This window comes from Aquarana catesbeiana, linkage group LG07, assembly GCF_042186555.1.
Source record: "Aquarana catesbeiana isolate 2022-GZ linkage group LG07, ASM4218655v1, whole genome shotgun sequence".
Lineage (NCBI taxonomy): Eukaryota > Metazoa > Chordata > Amphibia > Anura > Ranidae > Aquarana > Aquarana catesbeiana.
The window spans coordinates 41,006,579-41,030,404 of NC_133330.1; the positions used below are offsets into that span (position 1 = coordinate 41,006,579).

At 42.1% G+C, this 23,826-nt stretch overlaps 1 protein-coding gene across 2 annotated transcripts in view; it reads left to right on the forward strand.

The window, feature by feature from the left end:
• The window catches only part of EIF4E3 (eukaryotic translation initiation factor 4E family member 3), a 54,737-nt gene extending 33,104 nt beyond the window's left edge, over positions 1 to 21,633 (forward strand). For both annotated transcript variants that reach the window (XM_073592041.1, XM_073592040.1), the window contains exons 2-7: positions 5,946 to 6,018; positions 8,101 to 8,195; positions 8,369 to 8,429; positions 10,677 to 10,743; positions 12,588 to 12,743; positions 18,887 to 21,633. In XM_073592041.1, coding sequence (XP_073448142.1) covers positions 8,170 to 8,195; positions 8,369 to 8,429; positions 10,677 to 10,743; positions 12,588 to 12,743; positions 18,887 to 18,933 — 357 coding nt within the window. In that variant the 5' untranslated portion in view covers positions 5,946 to 6,018; positions 8,101 to 8,169 and the 3' untranslated portion in view covers positions 18,934 to 21,633. The remainder of the gene's footprint in view (positions 1 to 5,945; positions 6,019 to 8,100; positions 8,196 to 8,368; positions 8,430 to 10,676; positions 10,744 to 12,587; positions 12,744 to 18,886) is intronic.
• The last annotated feature ends 2,193 nt before the right edge of the window (positions 21,634 to 23,826 follow it).

A 23,826-nucleotide genomic window follows, 5' to 3' on the forward strand; every position in this document is an offset into this window, starting at 1 on the left:
GAGACCCTTGGAATACAATAATACAATTGCATAGAATAGCTAGGTATTTAGACTGTAAATTATTGGCAATTGTTTCTATTATGTTAGAAAACGTTCCATCACTTTGCTAGCAGCTTGGCCTTGCTCTTTAATGATTAGACACTCTTCAGAACAATAGTTTGACCTTGTCATCTGTTTAAAAAAAAAAGAGAATAAGATGGAGGCTTAATTTTACATTTCCTAATATAATTGCAAAAATATACTTCTATTACACAGGATAGGGTCTTTAAAAAAAAAAAAAAAGCCTGTCATGAGAAATATGGAGGCTTCCAATGCTGGCCTCTTCTACAAGTTAGTCCCGGTACACTTGTGCGATGCGGGTACCAGCGCGATTCCTTTGTGGGTTCCTGAATCTCTCGCAGGCAGTTCACACTGCTCTTTGTGAACTGCTGCGGGTTTCAATGTAAAATTATTGCAAACCTCAAATCGGATTGCAGTGTGAACACCCAATGCGATCCGATTCCAGTGCGGACCAAAAAGTCCTGTGTGATTTTTGGTGCTAATGTGATGCAATTTCAGCCATAGTTTGTATGGCTGAATTTGCATGGGATGTACACCACATTGCATTGCGACTCACATGCCATCTCTGGCATTGCACTAGTGCGAACCCAGCCTTAAGCCTTACACACGGTACGATTGTTGGCCAACCGAGCATCTGATTTTTCAAAAGCACGTGTGCCAGGATCCTGTCTTGCTTACTAATGGTACACAATTGTCATGCCACAAACACGTATGTAGTGACGTACTACGAGGAATTTCAGCTCTTGAGTGCCACCCTTTTTAGGCTTTTTTTTTTTTTTTTTTTTTTTTTTTTTTTTTTTTTTTTTTTTTTTGCTTTGCTAATTTCATGTTTGATCATTGATTCTGAGCCTGCATGTTTGTACTTTCGACACTTGTGTGACGGATTTGTGTACTGACCATACAAAAATCTGACGCCAAACCGTTGTCCACCGAAAATTTACTAGCCTGTCATCCAACGATTGTTGGCCGAAAGTTGGACAACAATTGTCAAAAGGACTGTACAAACTATAAGATTTTAGGACAACAATCTATCAAGACAATCCCCTGCCAACAATTGTATCATGTGTTTGAGGCTTAAGTCTCCTGACTGTCATGGTAACCTTTTGAGGTGGAGATCTACCTGAACAACTTTTTTAAAGGGGGATTAAAAGAGAAAACCTACTCTAATGCCCCGTACACACGGTCGGACTTTGTTTGAACATTCCGACAACAAAATCCATGGATTTTTTTCCGACAGATGTTGGCTCAAACTTGTCTTGCATACACACGGTCACACAAAGTTGTCGGAAAATCCGATCATTCTAAACGCGGTGACGTAAAACATGTACGTCAGGACTATAAATGGGGCAGTAGCCAATAGCTTTCATCTCTTTATTTATTCTGAGCATGCGTGGCACTTTGTCCGTCGGATTTGTGTACACACAATCGGAATTTCCAACAACGGATTTTGTTGTCGGAAAATTTTATATCCTGCTCTCAAACTTTGTGTGTCAGAAAATCCGATTTGAAAAATGTGTGGTGGAGCCCACACACGGTCAGAATTTCCGACAACATGCTCCGATCAGACATTTTTCCATCGGAAAATCCGACCGTGTGTACGGGGCATTAGCCTACTACTCTAAGCCTAATTTTTCTAGCCTTGTAAAGAAAATCCTATACTTGCCTATTCTATAGCATTTCCGGTTCAGTCTCAAGCTGAGGTGTCAGCGGACAACGGGAGCCCCACAGGAGTGATGTCACTTCCCAGGCAATTCCCTGACGTTGACCACTTTCTCCTGCACGCAGGGTGCCACTGGAGACCAAAGTAGCTTCAGAATAGGTAGGTATAGTGATATATAATTTTTCTATACAGAGCTAAATAGATTAGGCTTAGATTAAGATTTAGAAATGGGTTTAGAGTTTGGGTTTTGCCTTTACTTCCACTTTAACTAGCAAGGCCTAACAAATATTAAGAAAATCTAGAAAAATATGTCTAAATGGACCCCTAAAGGCTCACTTTTGAGACGGAATGCCTCTGCTGCACAGAATGGAAAAAAAACAAATGGCTTTGTACAGAGCTTCCTGTTCATAAATTGAAGCAAAGCAAGATTCAGTTATGAATCAACCCAGTGAGTGATTGGTACTGATCACTTGCTGTTCAGTTAGAAAGCACGGGGTTGGTAAATTTCCTATTTACTGGCTCTCCCTCCCCCAGCTCTCCATCCTGAAGATCCCTTTGCAGCAACTATCTGGATAGGGGAGGGGTTGCCAACCCCGCTTTAGACTAGTCTCTGGTCTTTTGACCTGTGTGCTTGTATGTGTCAGTGTACAGTATTCAAACCGGGACATCGCTATGGCAACTAGCTTTTTCAAAATGAGTTTGAAAATCCATTAAACTGTCTGTAGATAAGCTTTGTCTATGGCAGCAGACGCCCCCTGGACGAATGCTCAGTAGGAGAGATCAGTTGAACAGGTTTGGATACCTTTTTGTGATCTTTGCTTTTTACCCTGAAGAGAAGTCAGACTGAACATGTCTGCCTGTGCCCCCTCCTACCCGTCCTACTTGGCATAAGTCTCCTGTGTGAGGCTACCAGACCTGTTTGGAGCTATATAGACTCTCGATTCCTTTATTTGATACAAGCCGAGCACAAGGCAGCAAATTCCTATTTCCTATTCATTTAAATGTAGTAATATAAATGACTGCTCAAAGGCTGAGTTTTTCATGGTTTTTGTGTTGAGATGTAGATGAGCTGCAGGTCAATGCAGGCTTTATAAACCCCGTCATTACCAGGCTATTCAGTGCTGTGATAGTTTGTCAATTACTACGTCATGCAGCACTGTACTCAAATGAATTTTATATAATTTGAGACAAAGCTTTCTTTTGTTGTAAATTGGTGGGTATTTTACTTTGTATAGACAAAAAAAATTCAAAGACCACAAATTTTGAAAAGTTTTTCCTTTTTTTTAAAGGTATTAAATTCAAAAAATGTTCATTGTACTTCACCTTAAGTCATTAGATGTGTATGTTTAATTTTTTTTTTTTTTTTTGTTTTTACCTGCCGGTAAGCCTATGAGGCTTGCCAGTAGGTAAAATGAATCTCCTAAATGAGCACCGTTGCATGTGATCTGAAGGTTTGACAGACCTTCACGGCACCGTGCTGTAACCGAGGGCATGCGCAGGAGTAACGTCATCGTGGCTCCGGCCACTCAGTCCGCAAACCCAGGATGAAGCCCTCTCGGGAGTGATAGCCTGCGCTGGAGGGCTTTGTTTTTTAAGGCAAGTATTTCATAATGTGCTAGTATGCAATGCACATTATGCTATTTTGCAGGGGAAAGTGTGTGTGTGTGTGTGTGTGTGTGTGTGTGTGTGTGTGTGTTTCACTTGGTGCTTCAAGTATTTTTGAACAGAGCAAGTTGTCCTTTAGAAGTTGAAGGGTTGCAAAACGATTTACCAATGACCGGGAGGCTTACATTGGTGGTTTTTTTTTTTGTTTTTTTTTGTTTTTTTTTTTAATTTATGGTGTAAAACATATGAAATATGCCAGGACAATATAAACATCCCCACTAAAGTGTTCCAATTTGTGAATTGCCTTCACTTTGATCATAAGGTACAGAGCAGCTCCATTTGGCTCTGTATTTTGTTTTCTGAGCTGTCTGATGGGCGCACTGACAGGCCCTGTGTTTATAAAGCAGACTCCAGAAATGCACGCCCACCACTCCACCCTTCTAAAATGTTAATGACAGTAGTGAAGTGGTTAATTAGGACATGGTTTACAGCAGGACTTGCCTACGTGAGTACTTACTGACATGACAGCCAGACCGTAGACATGCACATTTGACCTCCCCTTGTATAGTTTCACTTTCTATTGCTGTCTAGTTAACTGCATGAAAATGGTCCTTAATGTGTATGCACTACAGTTGAGTTCAGCATGTCCTGAAAAATGCTTAACCAGTGACACAGCACTTCAATTATTGATCATTATGCTGTTAACCTATGTTGGCACTTAAACCCTTTGGACTTCATCCAAGGGTATTTTTAGTTTTGGGTGGCGTACTTAAATTACCAGCCTCCCTGCGTTCAATCCCAGTTATAAATGCCTACGTAATTGTTTGCTCATTTTTGTTGTATGACTCAGCTGTAAAATCTGGGATGACCTATCTGTATTCTTGGAATAGTGCTTTAAAATCAATTTAATCGTATAAATGTGGAAATTGGTTTTAAAGAAGATTTTCAGGCAGGCCTGATCGAAAGGTCTAACTTGTATCCGTTTCAACCCACTTACCTCCGGGTCCAGTAAAAGAGGGAAAAGGACTGCCCCTTTTTCTGTTTTGGCAGACCGAATCGGAGGTAGCCTGATATAAGCTGACAGGGAAGTCTGTTTACACCCAGCCGCCCATAGAGCTCATCAGTCTGCCCATGTTCAATCTGCATAGACTGAGCGGGCACATAAGTCTGTCCCCTTCAGCTCTGATCAGCGGTGAATGTGAGCAGATTCCACACTGAAAGAGCCCAAAGTGACATCTTTCATAGATGCTTCCTCTGCCTGTCAGCATGGCTTTTGGCTTGTATATACTGATCCAGGGGTGTGCAGCTCAATGTTCAGTCTCGGCACGGTTCTATACAGTAACTCCTGAGTGCATGTATGCGGCAGTTGTGAATCGGGGGTGGAAGTGATGGGATGAATTGCTGACAGCGCATTGCTGTAGGGCAGGGGTCCTCGAGGTAATTTACCTGGCCTGCCGGACTGACCATTTGGGCACTGGAGCCCCCACAACAAGCTCAGCACAAGGTCTGCACTCAGCCAGGGTTGGCAGCTTGGTGCCTGCTGCCTTCACACAGGCTACAGTGCACAGCCCGGAGCTGGACTCCCGAAGTTACCGAGCTGCAGAGATCCCAATGGACTCGTCCCATAGGGGGGAAAGGGGACCAATATCTGGCATCTAACAGTCCATCACTGCAAAGTTACACAAGTGGAGCCAGCTCCTAGTCCTTCCCACTGCTTTTTTAATCCGTGTGCTGTTGACAGCGGTAAGTCCCTAGGAGTTGTTAAAACTGGAATTCCCTTGCAAGCTACCATTACCAGCAGTTCTGTGATCCGGTGGCAGTCTAATGACTGTGCACTGGTGAGGCTGTACTAATGGACACTCTGTATCTGTGGGCAAAGTTATTATTGCTGGTATATTTGCAGTGCTGTATTTTTATTTTTTTTTTGGCTTTTTTTTATTCCACTTTCAACAATACTTGTGTTAGTTCAGCTGATTCAGAAGGGACCAACTGAATTTCGATCCACGTATAAGCAACGTGGTTGTACAGAGGTTGATTTACTTAGACTTCTCTACAACCACCATTTAAAACCCCCGCACTTGGTGCCACAAGCTATAGTGGGAGAAGTTGTCCCACTGTCTGAATACAATGGCTCAGCGTGAGGATTCCCTCATCCACATTGAATGTGTGGATGGGGGTATCAATTCCTATTTGTTCCAACCCATTGGTTGCATTAAAAAGACTGGTCTATGGGCTGCTTAAATTTGAAATGTGTATTTTGTATTTGTGTAGGTTTTCACTTTTGTCTGGAGAGATTTTTCCATCATTTCTTGTCCATTACACTCCATGGGTGGTGTATTCCCCAGGACAGGAATGCAGACAGCAATAACACGAGTTCTGACTATTCTCTCATCTACTAAAAAAGCCTGTTTTTGCCCTATTATTGGAGAGATTCCACCACTTTTTCTGACATGTGACATCCTTTCTATAGGTATGCAGATGGCAATAAAAAAACTGACAGATGCTCTAACTCTTTCCTGTTTTTATTGGGGGGGGGGGGGGGGGGCGCGGACAGTTGGCTGGAGTTGGGCTTTAGTTGGTTGTGCAGTCTGTGCTAACCTTTCTCGTAATTTTTGTTTAGGTCTCTTCCTGGGACAACTGCAGCAGAATGTGAATCAAACCTGAAGAAGATATACACAGTGCACACGGTACAGGTGGGTATTGATAGGAAAATCTCGTACCACCATCTCGGCACAAATTTTGATGTGACCATTTTTGTTTGGGTCTTATCCTAAAATGAGTTTTTTCACAAATATGACTTCTTTCCTTGTACACTTCTATCCCATTTCTTAACTTTCCTTTCACATGAGCCAATCTCTATTGGCCAGATTTAAAGTCCAATTGAACCTGTTTTAATGGGTAAGATACATTCAGGCTGGCTTAAAAGTAAAAAATGTGTAGGTAGGAATGGGAGTTTTTGAGTATATGCCTTTTTATATCTTGTGCTGGCAGCACACTGCATCAGACCACAAGGCCTGCAAACACTCTGAATCCCTAGCATGTCCAAGCAGTGCCCCAATGCATACTGTTGCTAACTGGAGTATGTAGAAGGCATGTTGGATCACTGGAGGTCTCGACTGATGCAGTCTGTAGGAGAGCATTGATCTGGATTTCCAGCATGCTGCTGACACACAGGGCTTTTTGAAGTACGAAAGCACAAACATCCTGAGGCCAGGGGCCCTTGAAAACAGTCAGGGGTTGACTCAGACCAGTGAATGGCAAAAAAAGAATTCTGTCTAAAATTAAGTGTTTTTTTTTTTTTTTTTTTCCCCCCCCCCATTTGATCCTATTCTCCAGACGGATGGACAATGGGGTTTCCAAACGTCTAGATTTCACGGACAGGATTGTATTTTGGCAGACATGTCACCGCTGACATCCGCCGTTTCATAGGAGTGCATGGAGTGAACGATCAGGTCCACCTGAAAAACTGACAGGCGGACCTGATCGGAAAGCCTGTGTGAAAGGGGCCTAAAAGTACTGAAGGATACAATGTTTCTTCTCTCGCTTTCAGCGCTGACTAATGTTGATAAACATTGCCGGTGTTCTATCAAATAGTGAATCCCTGACGGATAATGCTAGACGATCTGCGCATGCACAGGACACAATGGCACTCCAGCTGATGATCAGCTGGCTTGACATCAACAATGCACATGCGCAGAACGTCAGAGGCATTATTCGATGATCTGCAAAGGGAGAATGTAATCGTCAGATTGTGCCTGCCTTTCTGCTCATGCATGAGAATTGACCGATCACATGACAGGAAGATTTTGGTGTTGCACGATTCTCCCTTTGCATATCAGATAATGGCACTGACCATCTGTACATGCGCAGATCATTGGAGGCATTATCTGACTGGATGACATTTTTGATAGAACATGACTGCTTGATTGTAATAGTGGCTGGGTAGCATTGTCGGCATGGAGCTGGAAAAATGTCTACAGGGCAGTGGCACAATTCCATGTAACTTTAAACTTGCATGATCATGTGTGGGATGTGTGCATATTTTACTGAAAAAAAACAACTTGAATTTAGGGTGTTTTTTTTTTTTTTTTTTTTTTTTGCCTGAGGTCCCTAAAGCTGAATTACAGACACTTTGTAAAAAGTGAAGGAACACGGAGTAAAGTGCAAGGAGCTGCATGACATCTCTGGGGCTTTTTATGCTTGAGAGGTTTTTTGCTCTGCTGGGAGAGAGGAACAGAGCAGCTATGCTTGCTACTCCTCTGCTACCCATTCACAGAAGCCTTGATATTTTGTGAATGTGTTCACATAATACCAGTGCTTCTGTGAATGGGCAGTAGGAGGGTGGGTTAAAGCGGCTGCAGCAACTCTCCTGTTCAAGATGCATAGCTCGGAAATACATGATGGTTTTCTTCTGAGTACTATAAAGCTGTCAGATATAGAGATAAGCTTATTGACCTCACTGGAGCCATTGTCAAATCCTGGGGGGGGCCCAAACCATACTGGCTATGGATCCAGGCATCACCGCTTGGATGGGAGCCTGCTGCTGGGCCCACAAAGCAGACCCCAGAAGAGTTTCAGGGCTGCTCTGTGCAAAACCATTGCACAAAGCGGTATACGTTTTTTACAAAAAATGTAATTATTTTTAGCCAGCCTGCAAGCTAAGCTTACACCCTTATGGTGCTGCACAATAAGTCTAGAAGAGTAGGATACTTATCTGGTAACTCAATTCTCAGATTGTAAATCATGAGCTATCTTTTGACCTTGTTCTGTTGCAGCGTTTCTGGAGTGTGTATAACAACATCCCTCCTGTGACAAACCTACCTCTAAGATGTAGCTACCACTTAATGAGGGGAGAAAGGAAACCACTATGGTAAGTTTAACTGTTTTGCCATTTTGTCTTTGTCTGCACAGCAGCCGGTCTGGTGTTTTTAAAGGGGTTCTTTACAAAGTGATCTCATTAAGTTGTAGTTGACAAATTTAAATTTAGATCTCTGCTTTGTTAGCTGCCTGGTGTCCCATCTCAATTTCACCTTTTTGTTTCAGGGAGGAAGAATGCAACGCTAAGGGAGGGGTATGGAAAATGAAAGTTTCTAAAGACAGCACAGTATGTATAACCTGTTTTTTATCAAAATTCTTTGATTTATTTCCAGTAAAACCATGTGTTGCTGTATTTGGATCCCTAGAGTAAATTATATCTACAGAGCTTGTAGATCAGTGGCCTTTGTTCGCATGTTTTGGTCATTACAAAAAACCTTGCTGCAGACCTCATGCAACACTTGAAATGTTAAATACTTTAAGGAATACTAGCATGAGAAGCATGGAGGCTGGCACTATAACTCCTCATTTTTATCCAAGTTACCTAGATGTTGCTCTCGCCCACCCTCTGGATTTAGCTATAAAAGTGTATCTATCTAGTGTAATTTAGCCAAAATTGTTTTTATTTTTGGATAAAGTGGTGTTAAGGCAATGCTCACAATCACTGCCAGACCCTCTGCTAGGATAACATAGTATACAGTGTTGTGTTTAAAATTCATCTAAATACCTTTTTATTCTTGCCGATCAACAGTCGTGTAACTGCCTGTCGCCCTCTTCCTCCAATGTGTGTAGTACTGAGGGAGGGGCCGAGATCTCCCTATGACATCTGCCCAGTGGTCACGTGACCTCCCTCTGTAGTGCATACATCAGAGGAAGAGGGCAATGGGCGGTCATGTGACCACTATAAGATGAATTTTAAAAAAATGACATGCACTGTATACTTTAACCTAGCAGAGGGGCTGGCAGTGATTGTGAGCAGTAATTTTTGCATTGCTCAGAACGGTGCTAGGAGGGGTGGCAAACTCAGAACTGGCAGGGAGGAGAGGACGGGAGGACTGCTGATGACGGAGGCACATAAACTGACCATGGTGTCGGATCAGCAGTCGTGGTAAACCGTGGTCAGTTTATGATGGGGGGGGGACGTCCAAATTAGCCAGGTATTTTTAGGTGATAGAAGGGGCCAAAGCATAACAGCACACAGTGCTTGTGCTATGTAAAGCAGCAGTTTGTTTTGTTTTGGGGGGGGGGGGGTTTGCAACACTTTAAAACCTCCAGGTTTTTTGTCTCTGCTAGATTCTTCCTCTTTGTGAAGGTGACCATTATCACTAGGGCAGCCGGTGAAGGAAAACCTGAAACAGTTTTCATGTTCAATCTAGTATCTTATTGAAAAATGTGAAGTTTATACAAAATATCAAAACGCCAGACATATGCCCTGACAATCTGGGGCATTTACAAAATAAGAGAAAGCAAGGCACAGAAAGCAGACAAGTTAAGTGGATTGTGCAAAAACAAACAAAAGAACTAAAGCAATATTCCAGAACAAGGACACTTCCAAGAGGCTGATAGGAGTGGTACAAAAGTAAAATGGGCCAGCATACATGTCATTGACCAGGAAGATGAATGGCAAGTGTCAGAATACAACCCATCTTTACCAGGGGCAATAAACAGTCTATAAACTGTCTCGACCACCCCCCACTCTATCGCCAAACTGGCAAGCATATAAGGCAGATATAGCAGTACCAAACACCCTGCCAAGGTCAAAAGGTGGGAAGAATAGGCAAGAAATAACCCAAGGAGGGTGCCTTCAGGCACAGGAGGGATCTAAAACTGATTTTTAGAAGTTGAAAAAAAGCGGTGTACACCAATGTTTACAAACTTATTGGCCAGATTCTTCTGTAGCACTTGCCACACCTGCAGAATATAGTTATAGGTCTGTACTCTTAAGCATCCCTAAGGCACATGTACAGCCAGACCTGATGAGGATTCATATGGAGAGACTAAACATTAGAGCAAGCAGTGGCTGTACTGAAGGACGCAAGATGTTGGGAAGTTTTAGTGCAGACTTTCAGACGAGCTAGGGAGAGGATTGGAAAGATGTGTGTCTTTCAGTTCAGAGGCAAACCAGGGTCCAGCATTATAGCTGGGCAACTAAAATTTCCAAAGGGGTTAAACGCAGCCTCTGAACTTCATTTGTGACTTTTTTTTTTTTTTTTTAATTTTCTTTTAAGATGTTTGCATAGAATTTTTGATTCTGCTTTCTTTTCTAGGGTTATCTTTTTTTCTTTTAATGCAGTCTTGGTTCATAAAGTTCATCAGCTTCTGCCTTGAAATCCTTGCAGAGACTGTGGTAGGCACAGTAAAAGACCATTGCCTACACAGTTGCTATATAAATTAGAATAGTTAGTCCTTGGAGACAATGCAGCAATGAGCTCAAATGGAATATCAGCTGTTGGCACTATGTATCTTTTAAAGTTCTTCCCACTTTCTTTGTATGAAGGTCTTAAAGGTCAGGTAATTTTACCCATTTGTTTTGCAGGCATTGGTTTGGAAAGAACTGTTGCTAGCTACTATTGGAGAGCAGTTTACAGATCACTGTTCAGCAGGTAAATAAAGGATCCAATTTTGCTATGTATCTTTATGAAGTTGTGACAATGTTTTGAAAACTTTTGACATTAAGCCAAAGCCTCCTATTCCTGATAAAAGTATAAAAGTGACAGCACTACCTGTTTGTTCTTTTCAGATGACTTATTTCAGTAAGTATAGAGCATGGGCATGTGTCCCTAAACTGAATAACAGCTGTGCCTGGTAAAGAAGCTAGTATATTCTTGCTCCTGCTGAACACTGCTCTGCTGAACAAACTTCTCTTAAAGCTGAACTCCATGCATTTAGCCAATCTGTAAAATGAGCTGGCATACTGTGAGTTAAGTCCAAGGTGCATGCCATCTTGTGGACTTATCTCATTAAAGGAGAAGTCCCACCTAAGCTTCTATGGCTGGGCTTCTCCAGGTCACATGGGTGCAATTAGTTTTTCACTCCTGTGACCCGTTTTGAGAAGTCTCTCTGCTGACATCACACAGATCAGTCCAGGCACTGTCATCCGCACTCTGGGAATCTGGATCCGCCAGGTGCCTGGACTGATAGCCGTCTCAGCGGCTTTCTGAGACTGCCGCTCCACAGCTCAGTGCTCCAGTGAGCATGGAGAGCTGCTGATTGACCGTCAGCAGCTCTCTGCTCGGGCAGCTGGGAGAACTGAGCCATCGGCGATGTTGGATTGCTCTGCTTTCATTGCAGAGACGTGGGACAAATGCAGCATCAGACAGATGCTGCATCCATCTTTCCTTTATTCTTTTAACTTGCATCTGACAGCTGAGCTCCAGAAACTCCAGAGTTCTGACAGGTGTATAGACATGGCTCCATAGACATACACAGCTCAGGAGCGAGCATGCACTGTGCCCCCATAGCAAGCGACTTGGTATAGGGGGAACACAGAGGAGCAGCCAAAGATTGCCAGCAGGGTACCCCAGAAGATCAGGTTTTGGGCCCTTTCACACTGAACATAGTTGGATGCATTTTGAACTGCAGACAGTCCAAAATCAAGGTAGCTATGGGAATAGTTCACATTTCAGAGCAGTTAAAAAAAAAAAAGTAGAGCCTGTTGCATTTTTCCACACTGCAAATGCAGGGAATGCACTACAAACTCAGTACAAATGCGCTTCATACTCGCTGCATCACTCCCCTTTAAGCCAAGAAACCCAAGCCCAAAAACATTGAAAATGCACTGCAAACACAGCACAAAATGCTTGCAAATGCATGTAAATATGCAGTTAAAAACATGCAATATTGCACAGAGCAGGTGAATATAACAGGTTTTTATAAAGTTTTATTTTTATATTTATTTTTTTTTTTTAGTAACATTAACTTCCTCCTGCCCATAGGCATGCATTAGTCTGGTAGGGTGTTTGAATGTCCTAGTTGCAGCATATATTGCACAAATAAGGAATAAAAAAAAAATCCTGCAAGACTTTAAAGTAGGACTACAGGGAAGTTAAATGCATAACTGATAAACAAAATAAACAATGAGTAGAAATGCATAACTGAAATACATACACGGTTAAAGGCATATACCGTGCATGAAATCCCCAAACTAGCACCTGATTTTATTCTGTATAGCAAACTTTGTGACCCAGTACCCATTTCTGAACACTATAATGGCATTTAATGCAAAGTTAAGCTGGCTCATTGTCATTGGTGATAGTATACAGTTCAGGAGTCATAATGGCCCTTTCATTCTGGAGGCTTCTGATGCATGTTTCTTTGTGAAACATAACCTTTAAACTCCTCCCCTTGTAATGCCTTTTTTGTGTTTTTTTTTTTTTTTTTGTTTTTGTTTTTTTTGTTTTTTTTTTTTTTTGTTTTTTTTTATATATTTCTGGTTCTATCTTTTTAGAAGATGAAGTGATTGGTGTCAGTGTGAGTGTACGTGACCGTGAAGATGTCGTCCAGGTGTGGAATGGAAATGCTACCGTAGTTGGTGAAGCTAAAGTCCTAGAAAAGATCTACGCACTTCTGCCAAACACAACCTTTAAAGCTGTATTTTATAAGCGTAAGTGTTTACTGTCTTTAAGTTGACTGGATTTATTTGGTTTACAACCTGCTGTTCAGGTGTGTCTTGTTTTCAGTGACTGATGCATCTTACTCAAATAGTGCATGTATACACAAGAAATGGTGGTGAATAGGGATGAGCCCGATGTTCGCGTGGAACGTAAGTTCAACTCAAACATTGAGTGTTCGCTGAGTAGCGAACAATTTGGGGTGTTCGCGGCATATTCAAAAGCCGCAGAACACCCTTTAAAATTCTATGGGAGAAATCAAAAGTGCTAATTTTAAAGGCTTATATGCATAGTATTGTCATAAAGTGTTTGGGGAAACACTTTTTTGGTCCTGCCCCAGGGGACATGTATCAATGTAAAAAAAAGTTTTAAAAATGGCCGTTTTTTTTTCAAGAGCAGTGATTTTTTTTTTTAATGCTTAAAGTAAAACGATAAAAGTGAAATTTCCTTTACATTTTGTACCTGGAGGGTGTTTATAGTATGCCTGTAAAGTGGCGCATGTTTCCCGTGTTTACAACAGTCCCTGCACAAAATGACATTTCTAAAGGGGAAAAAGTCATTTAAAACTACTCGCGGCTATAATGAATTGTCGGTCCTGGCAATACACATTAAGTCATTGAAAAAAACAGCATGGGATTTCCCCAGTCAATTACCAGGCCTCTTGGGTCTGGTATGAATATTAAGGGGAACCACGAACCAAAATTAAAAAAAAAAAAATTGCGTGGGGGTCTCTCCAAATTCCATACCAAGCCCTTCTGGTATGGATTTTAAGGGGAACCCCACGCCAAAATTTTAAAAAATGGCGTGGGGGGTCCCCCAAAATCCATACCAGACCCTTATCTGAGCATGCAGGCTGCAGGAAAAGGGGGGGAGAGAAATGATAGAGCGCCCCCCCTCCTGAACCATACCAGGCCACATGCCCTCAACATGGGAGGGTGCTTTGGGGTAGCCCCAAAGTACAGTGTCCCCATGTTGATGGGGACAAGGGCCTCATCCCCACAACCCTTGCCCCTGTGGTTGTGGGGGGCTTATTGGAATCTGGAAGCCCCCTTTAACAAAATGGTAACTGGTAGACCCCCCCCCCCCGTGTGAAATGGTAACTGGGTACAAACGTACCGCTATTATTTCACAAAGTGTGAAAATGGTAAAAATGACGACACGGCTTGGGACAAGTCCTTTATTAAAAAATAAAAATGTCCTAAGTGTTTTTTTTTTTTTTTTTTTTTGTAGCCCTTCCCTCCTGAGTTTATACTTTTCTTACACTGCTCTGTAACTGGCTTGCCTAAAGCCGAGAGGGGGCTCTATGCCAGCTAGGTGGTATGGTTTTTGTAACTCCTGTGGGTAGAGCTCTAAAACCATGTAGTTGAAAAATAGAGCCGTCAATGAACTAAGGGATTTTGCAGTAGGTAACAAAGACCTGTTTTTCTGGCCATTATTTATGCATGCTGAAATGATGAAGGCTGTCGGCCATTAATCTTAAAGGCCTGCTGCCTTGCTGAGCCAGAGTCTTTGGGTTACTTGGGTGAAGTCGCATGGTTTATTGGATCTGCATTAAAGTGATCTCCATGCTCCTTTCCCTCAAACTCAAAATGCCAAGCCAGGAAGTAAATGTACAGCAAAGACCTTCACAGCGCAATTTATTGGGGGTATATTTGCCAATCGTCAAAACCAACACGGGATACCTACCGCAATAGGAGTCTCATAGCAGATGGTGATTACCTTATCATACGCCAGTATAATTTCAGTTTCCAGAGTTATAACAACTGAAAGCTGGGAAGTAAAGTCCCATGCTTATCCACCACTCACAAAATCAATATTTCAGCCTGACAGTACCAAACTGCAATTCTGCAGAAATCGCAGGGCAGACTATTCTGCCAATACAAAGCACAGTACATACCATCCAGGGGTAGAACTACATTTTTAGTACCTGCTGTCCAATCCATAGCTTCTGCAGCAGACTTGGCTCTATAGTATGCTAGTCTGATCCTGGCTTCTGTGCTCATGCTCGACCTGTCTCTACAGCAATCCTCTGGCTGTAGCATACTTAAAGGAAGTAGTGATCAGGTGGCTGCCCCTCTAACCACCCTTATCAAATTACATGTACATTTCCTGTTTTGCACAGGATTCATTCAGCATAAGTTTCCTTAAAATTTACTGTTAAAAGTTAGAAAAGGCATGCTGGCAAAAGGGCTTGAAAATTTATTTCCTGTTGCCCATACCCCCAGTATGGATCTCCATGGTTTCAGAACAGAGGATAGAATGGTACATTTCATAATACGTGATGCTTGCTCAGACCATGGTGCTACCTAGTTGGTTTAAAATGGAATTAAACTTGACTAATAAAACACAAATTTAGAGCAGGCAGCTTTATTACTTGAGGAAGATTTACTAAAACTGGTGTGCACATAATCTGGTGCAGCTGTGCATAATGACAATCTGCTTTTAGGTTTAATTGTCAAAGCTTGAGGCCAGGTTCACACTTGTATGACAAACACTCCAACATTGAGAGCTCATGTCGCATTACGTGTGAAAATCAATATTTCCCTATGGGAGCCCTCTTAACTGGTCTGCCACAAGTCGGTTCGACTTTGAAAATGCTCCCCGCACTACTTTAATCCGACTTGGGTCCTACTGCAGCCCATTGAATATTGCTGAAGTCGGACAGCTGTCTTAACTACTTTGGCATGGACTTGTGCTCTGTCCCCCCAAAATCCATACCAGACCCTTATCCGAGCACACAGCCAGCAGGTCAGGAAAGGAGGTGGGGACGAGCACGCAGCCCCCCCCTCCTGAACCGTACCAGGTGGCATGCCCTCAACATCAGGGGTGGGTGCTTTGGGGCAGGGGACAAGGACCTCTTCCAACAACCCTGGCTGTTGGTTATCGGGGTCTGCGGGTGGGGGCTGGGATCTGGGGGCCCCCATGTGAATGAATATGGGGTACATTGTACCCCTACCCACTCACCTGAAAGTGTCAAAATAAAACGCAGCACACGGTGTTAAAGTAAATTTATTAGGCAGCTCCAGTGTGTCTTCTGACTTCTCCCCTCTCTGGCTCTTCTGCCTCTGTTGGTTCTTCTCTGCTGTCTTCTAGCCTTCTCTGGTTGTTCTCGCTCCTTCTTTTTTTTTTTTTTTTTTTCTCTTTTCTCGCTCGTCCCCATCCCCTTTCCTGACCTGCCAGGCTGTGTGCTTGGATAAGGGTTTGGTATGAATTTTGGGGGGGACCCCATGCTGTTCGGAGTGGGGGTTCCCCTTAAAATCCATACCAGACCGAAGAGCCTGGTATGCTCATGGAGGGGGAACCCATGCCGGTTTTAACATTTTTCATGGCGTTCCCCCTAAAGATTCATACCAGACATGCCTGGTATTGTTGGATTGAAGTCAGACTTCAAGTCACAGAGCAAAGTCAGATCCAAAGGTGTACGACTGTCGTGTTCCAGTGTGAACCTGGCCTGACTGAACAAGCTGAAGTTAGCGGAGCGGATTGGTTACTATGCACTGCTGCATCTGAGTGAGGGCTCCAGTTTTGTTAACTCTCTCTGCAATAACAAACGCTTAGCTGCTCTATCTTCCATTGAATGTACACTGAGCTGTTCATGCGCAGCTCAGAGTAAATTCCCAGCACTCTGGCTGTATTGAAATGACTGGCTCCCATGCACAGGATGTCCTAGCCTGACAGTCAGTAAAAAGGCTGCAAACCCGGGACCTGGAAGTAGAGGACTGTGGCCAGCAAGGAATTTTAACACTGCATTGTTGGACTGAGTAAGTGGGTGTATCTGAGATTTTAGTTCTGCTTTAAGAATTGTTATAGGTAAAACCCTTGACATATGTACACTGACTGGCCACTTTATTAGGTACACCTTGTTAATACAGAGTTGGACCCCCTTTTGCCTTCAGAACTCTCCTAATTCCTCAGGGCATAGATTCAACAGTGTTGGAAACATTCCTCAGATTTTGGTCCATTGGTGACATGATGGCATCACACAGTTGCTGCAGATTTGTCGGTTGCACATCCATGACACCAATCTCCCGTTTCCCCACATCCATAAGGTGCTCTATTGGATGAGATCTGGTGACTGGAGGCCATTGGGTAAAGGGACCTCATTGTCATGTTCAAGAAACCAGTTTGAGATTTATTTGACTTTTGTGACATGGTGCATTATTCTGCTCAAAGGAGCCATCAGAAGATAGGTACATTGTAGTCATAAAGGGATGGACATGGTCAGCAACAATACTCAAACAGGCCGTGGTGTTTAAACAATGATTAATACTAAGGGGCCCACGGTGTGCCAATAAAATATCCCCCACACCATTACACCACCAGCCTGAACCATTGATCCAAGGCAGGGTGGATCAATGCTTTCACGTTGATGCCAAATTCTGACCCGACCATCTGAATGTCATAGCTGAAATCAACTTGTCAGACCAGGCAATGTTTTCCCAATCTTCTATTGTCCCAATTTGGTGAGCCTGTGCAAATTGTAGCCTCAGTTTCCTGTGCTTGGCTGACAGTAGTGGCCCCAAATGTGGTCTTCTGCTGCTATAGCTCATCTGCTTCAAGGTTCAATGTGGTGTGCTTTCAGAGATGGTATTCTACATACCGTAGTTATTTGGTTTCTATCATCTCAAACCAGTCTGCCCATTCTCCTGACATCAACAAAACATTTTCCACCAACTGCTGCTCACTGGATATTCTTTTTTTGGACCATTCCCTGTAAACCCGAGAGATGGCTGTGTGTGAATCTCAGATCAGCAGTTTGAAGTACTCAGACCAACCCTTCTGGCACCAACAACTATGCCATGTTCAGAGTCACTTAATTCCCCTTTCTTCCCCCATTCTGATGCTCAGTTTGAACTTCAGCAAGTTGCCCTCACTACATCTAGGTGTCTAAATGCATTGAGTTAGTGCCATGTGATTGGCAATTTATGTTACCAAGCAATTGACCAGGTGTACCTAATAAAGTGGTCGTTGAGTGTATTTTGCCTCTATTATCTGTACCAGGAAGTAGTGTTAATTTTGACATCACATTCCAATTGTTTTAGTTGGACCCCTTTCACACTGAACATGCTTTTCAGGAGTTTTAGCGCTAAAAATAGTGCCTGTAAATTGCCCTTCAAGCCTCCCCAGCGTGAAAGCCTGAGTGCTTTCACACTGGGGCGGTGTGCTTGCAGAACGGGAAGTCCTGCAAATAGCATCTTTGAGGTGGTGCGGGAGCAGTATATAAACCGCCCCTGCCATTGAAATTGGCAGCGGTCCTTTTCGAGCACTCTTAATCCCTTGTTAACCCCTTTGAGGTTAAAAGCACCTGGCCCGCACATCGCTGCTAAAACTAGCAGCGCTTTACCACTAATGCTAGTCTTATGGCCTGTACACACGATCCGAAAATCGAAAGACATATCGTCTGACTTTTTTTCTCTTTTAATAGTCACTAGTAGAAATTGAATAGGATACCAAAGTCACAAATTCTCGTACGACAAAAATAAGTAGTAATGTCATTTGTTATGTATTTGTATTGTATTTTCAGGCAACTATACTGACTAAACGAAAATCGTATGATCTGGTATCGTACGAGAAATTTTTGTGCTTGTCCAATCGGATGAATTGTGATCGGCTCTTGAGAGCTCTGTACTAACGATCCGATTATCATACGATCGCGACGAACATGGTATTTTTCGTCCGATTTCCAGATCGTGTACAGGCCATTAGTCTTTTGACTAAAATGACGTTTTAGTCAACTAAAATCTAATGGGTTTAGTTAAATTTTAATGCATTATTATTTTTTTTTTTTTTTTTTCTGCCAAACATTATATACTCAAGTAAAAATCTAATATGTTTATGGTATTAAGGTTTGAACATGCACTACTGACATATTTACCCGTTGTGATATAAAGTCCAATTTAGTTTGACTAAAATACGACATTAGTCCAAAGACGAAATGGTTTGTATTCGACTATAAAAATACTTTAGTTGAAATTAACACTGCCAGGAAGTCTATTTTGAATATGTAGTCGGTCATAACATTATAAAGGGTTTTACCTTTTACTGAAATGTGTATGTAAATTTGATCATTTTTAAAGCATAACATTAAAAAAAAACCCATATTCAAACTAATCTTTTCTCCTCCTTTTTTTTGCAGCTCATGAAGAGCACCATGCATTCGAAGGTGGCCGTTCAAGACACTAGCAGTGACCTGGCAACATCGCAACCCTTAACCTATCAGACGGGAAACCACAAATCAGTGTTGCTGGTACACCATCGTACAGTAAAGAGGGTTAGAACACGGCAAAGGCCAGGAACTGGTTTTAATGCTGAACTACACTGGTCGTTTTTTTTTTTTAGAAAAGTTTAACCGCTTCTGAGTGGGCAATAGTACTCAAAGTCCAATTTTCATTTTTGCCTTTTTTTTTTTTTTTTTTCTTTGGAAACTGTATGATGGCTTTGCTGCTATAAAAGAACAAATCTTGCTGCCCTATGAATCTTTAAACAGACTCCAAATCTGTTAAGTAACTCAGGGCTATTTCTGTGAAGTTTGTAAAGCTGGCTTTTCCTTTAAAAACAAATGGTTATTTTGAAACAGTTTTCCCGCACATAAGTTTCCAAGAAGAATGAACCAGTTTTCTCTACAAAGTACTGTGATAACCCAGCACTTTTTTCCCATAATGCTTTGCAGTAATTGATGGAACTCCTTTTTTTAGACATGGAATTTTGATCATGCAGGAGGTCTGAATGCACAATCATGTTTTAGTACTTGGAAGTTTCCATCTGACATTCCTGTGATGGTCCCACCCTTTCCCCTCTTCCAACCCAATAGAATCACTGCACTGTAATTTAATGAAAGATCTCATCTTGCGTGGACTGCATTGCAGGAAAGTGCCCAATTTTAATAACGTCTCAGTCGTTGAGCTTTTTACCTGTTGTGTTTTACCAGCCTATGTAATTTAAGATGGTGTCCTTATCGGAAGAAGATCTCAAATCTGTAACTATAATATAACATTCAACTCCTTGGTTTATTTAAATACACTTGTCTGTTCTAACTGCTAGAATTAATTTTACAAAGGCAAAGCATTGCCATGTGCCCATTTTTTTTCCTGCTTATTTGAGGCCCTGTCACCACAGGAAGCCCTCGGCACAATGGACACTTGCAGGAAGCCATCAGCACCATTGGAAACCTTGATTCTGAGGAGCGCTCCCAGTGTATTCCACACCAATGTGTGCTACATTGGGGGACATGTTGGTTGCATTTCTCAGAGCTGACACTTCTCTGTTCAGGAAGTTATGTTGCTGACCCCCAAGATGGGTTCCAGGTGCTTGGCATGCAGTGACTGGGGCTTTGGCAGTGCTTGGCCTCAAGTTTGCAAGTTCTAGCAGTTGGATTTGCTTTAAAGGTTCTTTTGAAAGTTTAATGTCCACGTTCATGGGAGATATGTGAAGGTTCTTTGCTGACCCTTTCTGAAAATATTTCCAGATTGTTGGACCCTGAACAAGTATTAAGGAATTCTAATTCTGATTTTATGTTTGTTGTCTGACTTGGATGTATTGAAGCCATACTGTCTGGCAACTAGCCTATTTAAAGGGGGGGGGGGGGGGGAAATGGAACCCCTCAATTTTAATCATTTTAATTGATGTACAGCCATCCAGTCATTGGCTTCCACTAGAGCTGAAGGTTGTGTAACAATAAGCCCTTGCTGGAAATTGGCTAGGCTTCAGGTGACTTATTGAAGGATATCCTGGCCTGGTACTAAAACCATGAATTGGAGAGTTTTAACAGTCCCATTGCATCCAGCCCTTATGTAGATGGTTTCAGATAAGTACCCAGGTTTTACACAGCCCCCCAGCTCTCCTTCAGTGGTTAATGAGCTGAACTTTAAATGCAGAAGGGATTCCAGTGATTTTATAAAGTAGCTAACTTATTTTCTGGCGAAGCTCTTCAATGTAGTGTTCAGAGCAGCTGTGTTCAGGAAATCATTGCAGCCAATCATTTGTTCAGTCTACTGTTAATTGCAATGAATTCCAGTGATACTTACACTGTTTGTTTTTTGTTTTTTTTCTTATTAGACGTTCATTTTTAGTAATTTATATGGTATGATTGTAACTTAGCAGATGAATGGTGTAACCTCACAGAAGGCAGCCAATGTAGAAGCCCAACAATTTTATGCAGTACAAAGTCACTTTGTCTTTACACATCATTGTTCTATTTGCAATATAACCTAATGTATCCATATATATTTTTTTCTTTTAACACTTCTCTATGAAGACCATTGGTGTTACTTGGATATAGTCTGACTTGATGATTTAGGGGTCACCATGATTACCCTTGAGTAATGTCAGTCTTAACAATTCAGACGTTGCTAACTGTACATGTTTAAGCTTTGAGGCCAATTTTTGTCCCTCAGGATTCAAACTATTTTAATCTTGTAGAACCAAAGATTTAGTAGTCTTCAAAGTTTAGCAGCAAATGTACAGTAATTCAATCACTTTAGGTGGACCTGTCCTAGATCAAAGGAGTTATTTTGCTTCATTTTTAAACTGGGCTGTTTATAAGCACATAGATGTGAGGAACATAGTACTGGCAATCTGTTTATGCAAAATGGCTCATTGGTCATGTGACATGTCCACTTAGTTTTACATTATCCTAATATGGTTTCTAAAATGATCCCTTTCTCATGATTTCTGGCTATACCTGCATCCAGTGTAAAGACAGTTCTGTTCTCGGTATGGAAAAGATTGCACTGACATCCACCGTATCCAGCCATGAGATCTTTTATCATTTTTTTTTTTTTTTTTTTTTTTCTTTTTAAACACTTTTTATGCTTTCCATCTGTATTTATAAACTGCTTATATGTGTATTCAGTTGTATTGTGAATAAAGATTTTTCTTAATTCATCACGTGTAATCATTTATGAATACTGTAAATCTGTCACATTGGGGTCCATGTAGATGTTGTCAAATGCTGCTTTTGCATTCAAAGCGCAGCCCTGTTTGGATGCTAAGTGCTGTTTGACTTGCAATGCAAATGCATCTTAATAGGATTTGCTGCATCTAAAATGGAGATCAAATGCTACTAGAGAACCGTGATCTGCATTACGCTGTCTGAAGTAAATGGCTTGCATTTCAAATGCATGAAATCTGCTGTCTACAAAATTCCAAACTGTTAATTGACCCAGAGCTTTTACTCCACTTGTTGACACTGCTGGACTGGATATACTACAGGGTTGTTGTAATGATGGGGGTCAGTGACCTAAAGCCTGGTACAACAAGGACCTGTACCGACAGGCTGAATGTCGGCCAGTGTCTACTGTACCGGCTGACATTCTGTCCGAGTGTATGGGACTTATGTCTTGGTCCTTTGTTTTTTCTGAGACAATGTGAGGGTAAATCGCTCCCCCCCCCCCCCCCCACAAACCTGTCACTTGCCTGCCCTATGTAGTGGTTTTGCACAAAGCAGCCCAGATCCTCCTCTTCTTGGGTCCCTCTTTAGCAAGCAGCTTGCTATGGGGGGGCACCTGAGCCGAGCCACAGCTCTGTCCCTTTAGACATGGGGCTGTGGCTAGGTTCTGCCCTCGGGCAGCTAAGTCTCCTGCAACATTGCTGGATGGGGCTTTGGGCCACTGAGGGTTGTGGCTGCACACAGAAGGGTGTGTGTGGTTTGTTTGTTTTTTTTTTTTTTTTTCTCTTTCATAGAATGCATGATGACAAATAACCTGCCTTTACAACCACTTTAAACTGTACAGTTATGCTTGCCATGTCCTGTTTATGCTCTCGCCCATTTGTAGGTGAGGAAATCGCTCAAGAAAATCTGTTGGACCCAATCAAGTGTCCTCATTGGAAGATTTCCTGGAATTTCTTTTCTGGTGACAACTTAAATTCTGGATTTTCCTTTTTCTGTCCCTGTAAGTCACCAGGACAGGTTGAATCTTGCAGACCGCAATAGAAAACCTTGGGGTTAAGTGAAGGTGTAAGGCCCTGGATCTATTAAAGCAATTGGTGTTCTCATGTCTTAAGCAACCTAGAGCAGAATCTCCTAAATCTGACCATAGAATCACTTTTAGCTCTACTGAGAAGTAAGGCTCAAGGACCTCCAAAAATAATAAAGTTGCACTGTAAGCAAATATAAAGGATCATGCATAGTATGTATACACAAATATCTAAATGTGATATAGTGAACAGTAAATTATAACGTGAAAAGATGCATCCATCTCCCAAATTGCAATAAATAAAACATAATGTAATGTCCACAATAGGTTGCAAATGTAACATAAATGTGTACATGGGTGAGAGTTCCAAAATGGGAGATAGTACAGCTGAAATGCTACAAAGCTCCCTGGGGCATGGATGGTGGAAAGCTGGATCACAAGGTCAGAGTGGTAATCTGTGTATGGAGACCCTTACCAGAAAAGGTGAACCCCCTCCAGCACAGGTTCATTCGAGCAGATAGATTACCCTCTGTGGGGGAATGCAGGACCTTCTGATATGTGTTGTCTCTGGATCGCTTCAGATGATAGATGGAAGTGTCACATAAAGGTACCAGGAAGACTCAAGGTATTGCGAAACATGTAGGGCGGTGTGTTGTGCTGACGCCATCACGCCACATGCGACCCCGGCACACGGGTGTTTTTGTTTTCGTTTGTCCAGCCAGCTTTTTTTTTTTATCTGTATGTCATTTGCGGTTATCCACATGTTTTATGAATAAAGCGCTTTCGATCTACTACGCGATCAAAGTCCCTTTTTCTTTTCGCTTTTCCGGTCAGGGCTTGGAGCCCGAATGGTTTCATTTCAGAGCCAGACAAGTCATCCTTTCGGGTTTTATCTGTACCTTATGTGACACTTCCATCATAGAGAGAGAGAGAGAGAGAGAGAACACGAACACCTAATCTGGAATATTGCTACACTCCTTGGTATCTTTATTGAAGCATTAAAATGACAGGGCAGAAAATGTTAGTTGGTGCTACACACTGAAAGGAGCCTCTAGCAAGTAGCGGTAGTATACTCTCCCATAAACTTGAGCTCATATAAATTGTAGTGCTCTGAATATTTAGAGTGCTGCAATTTTTTTTTAATGGTTATGACCAGAATATT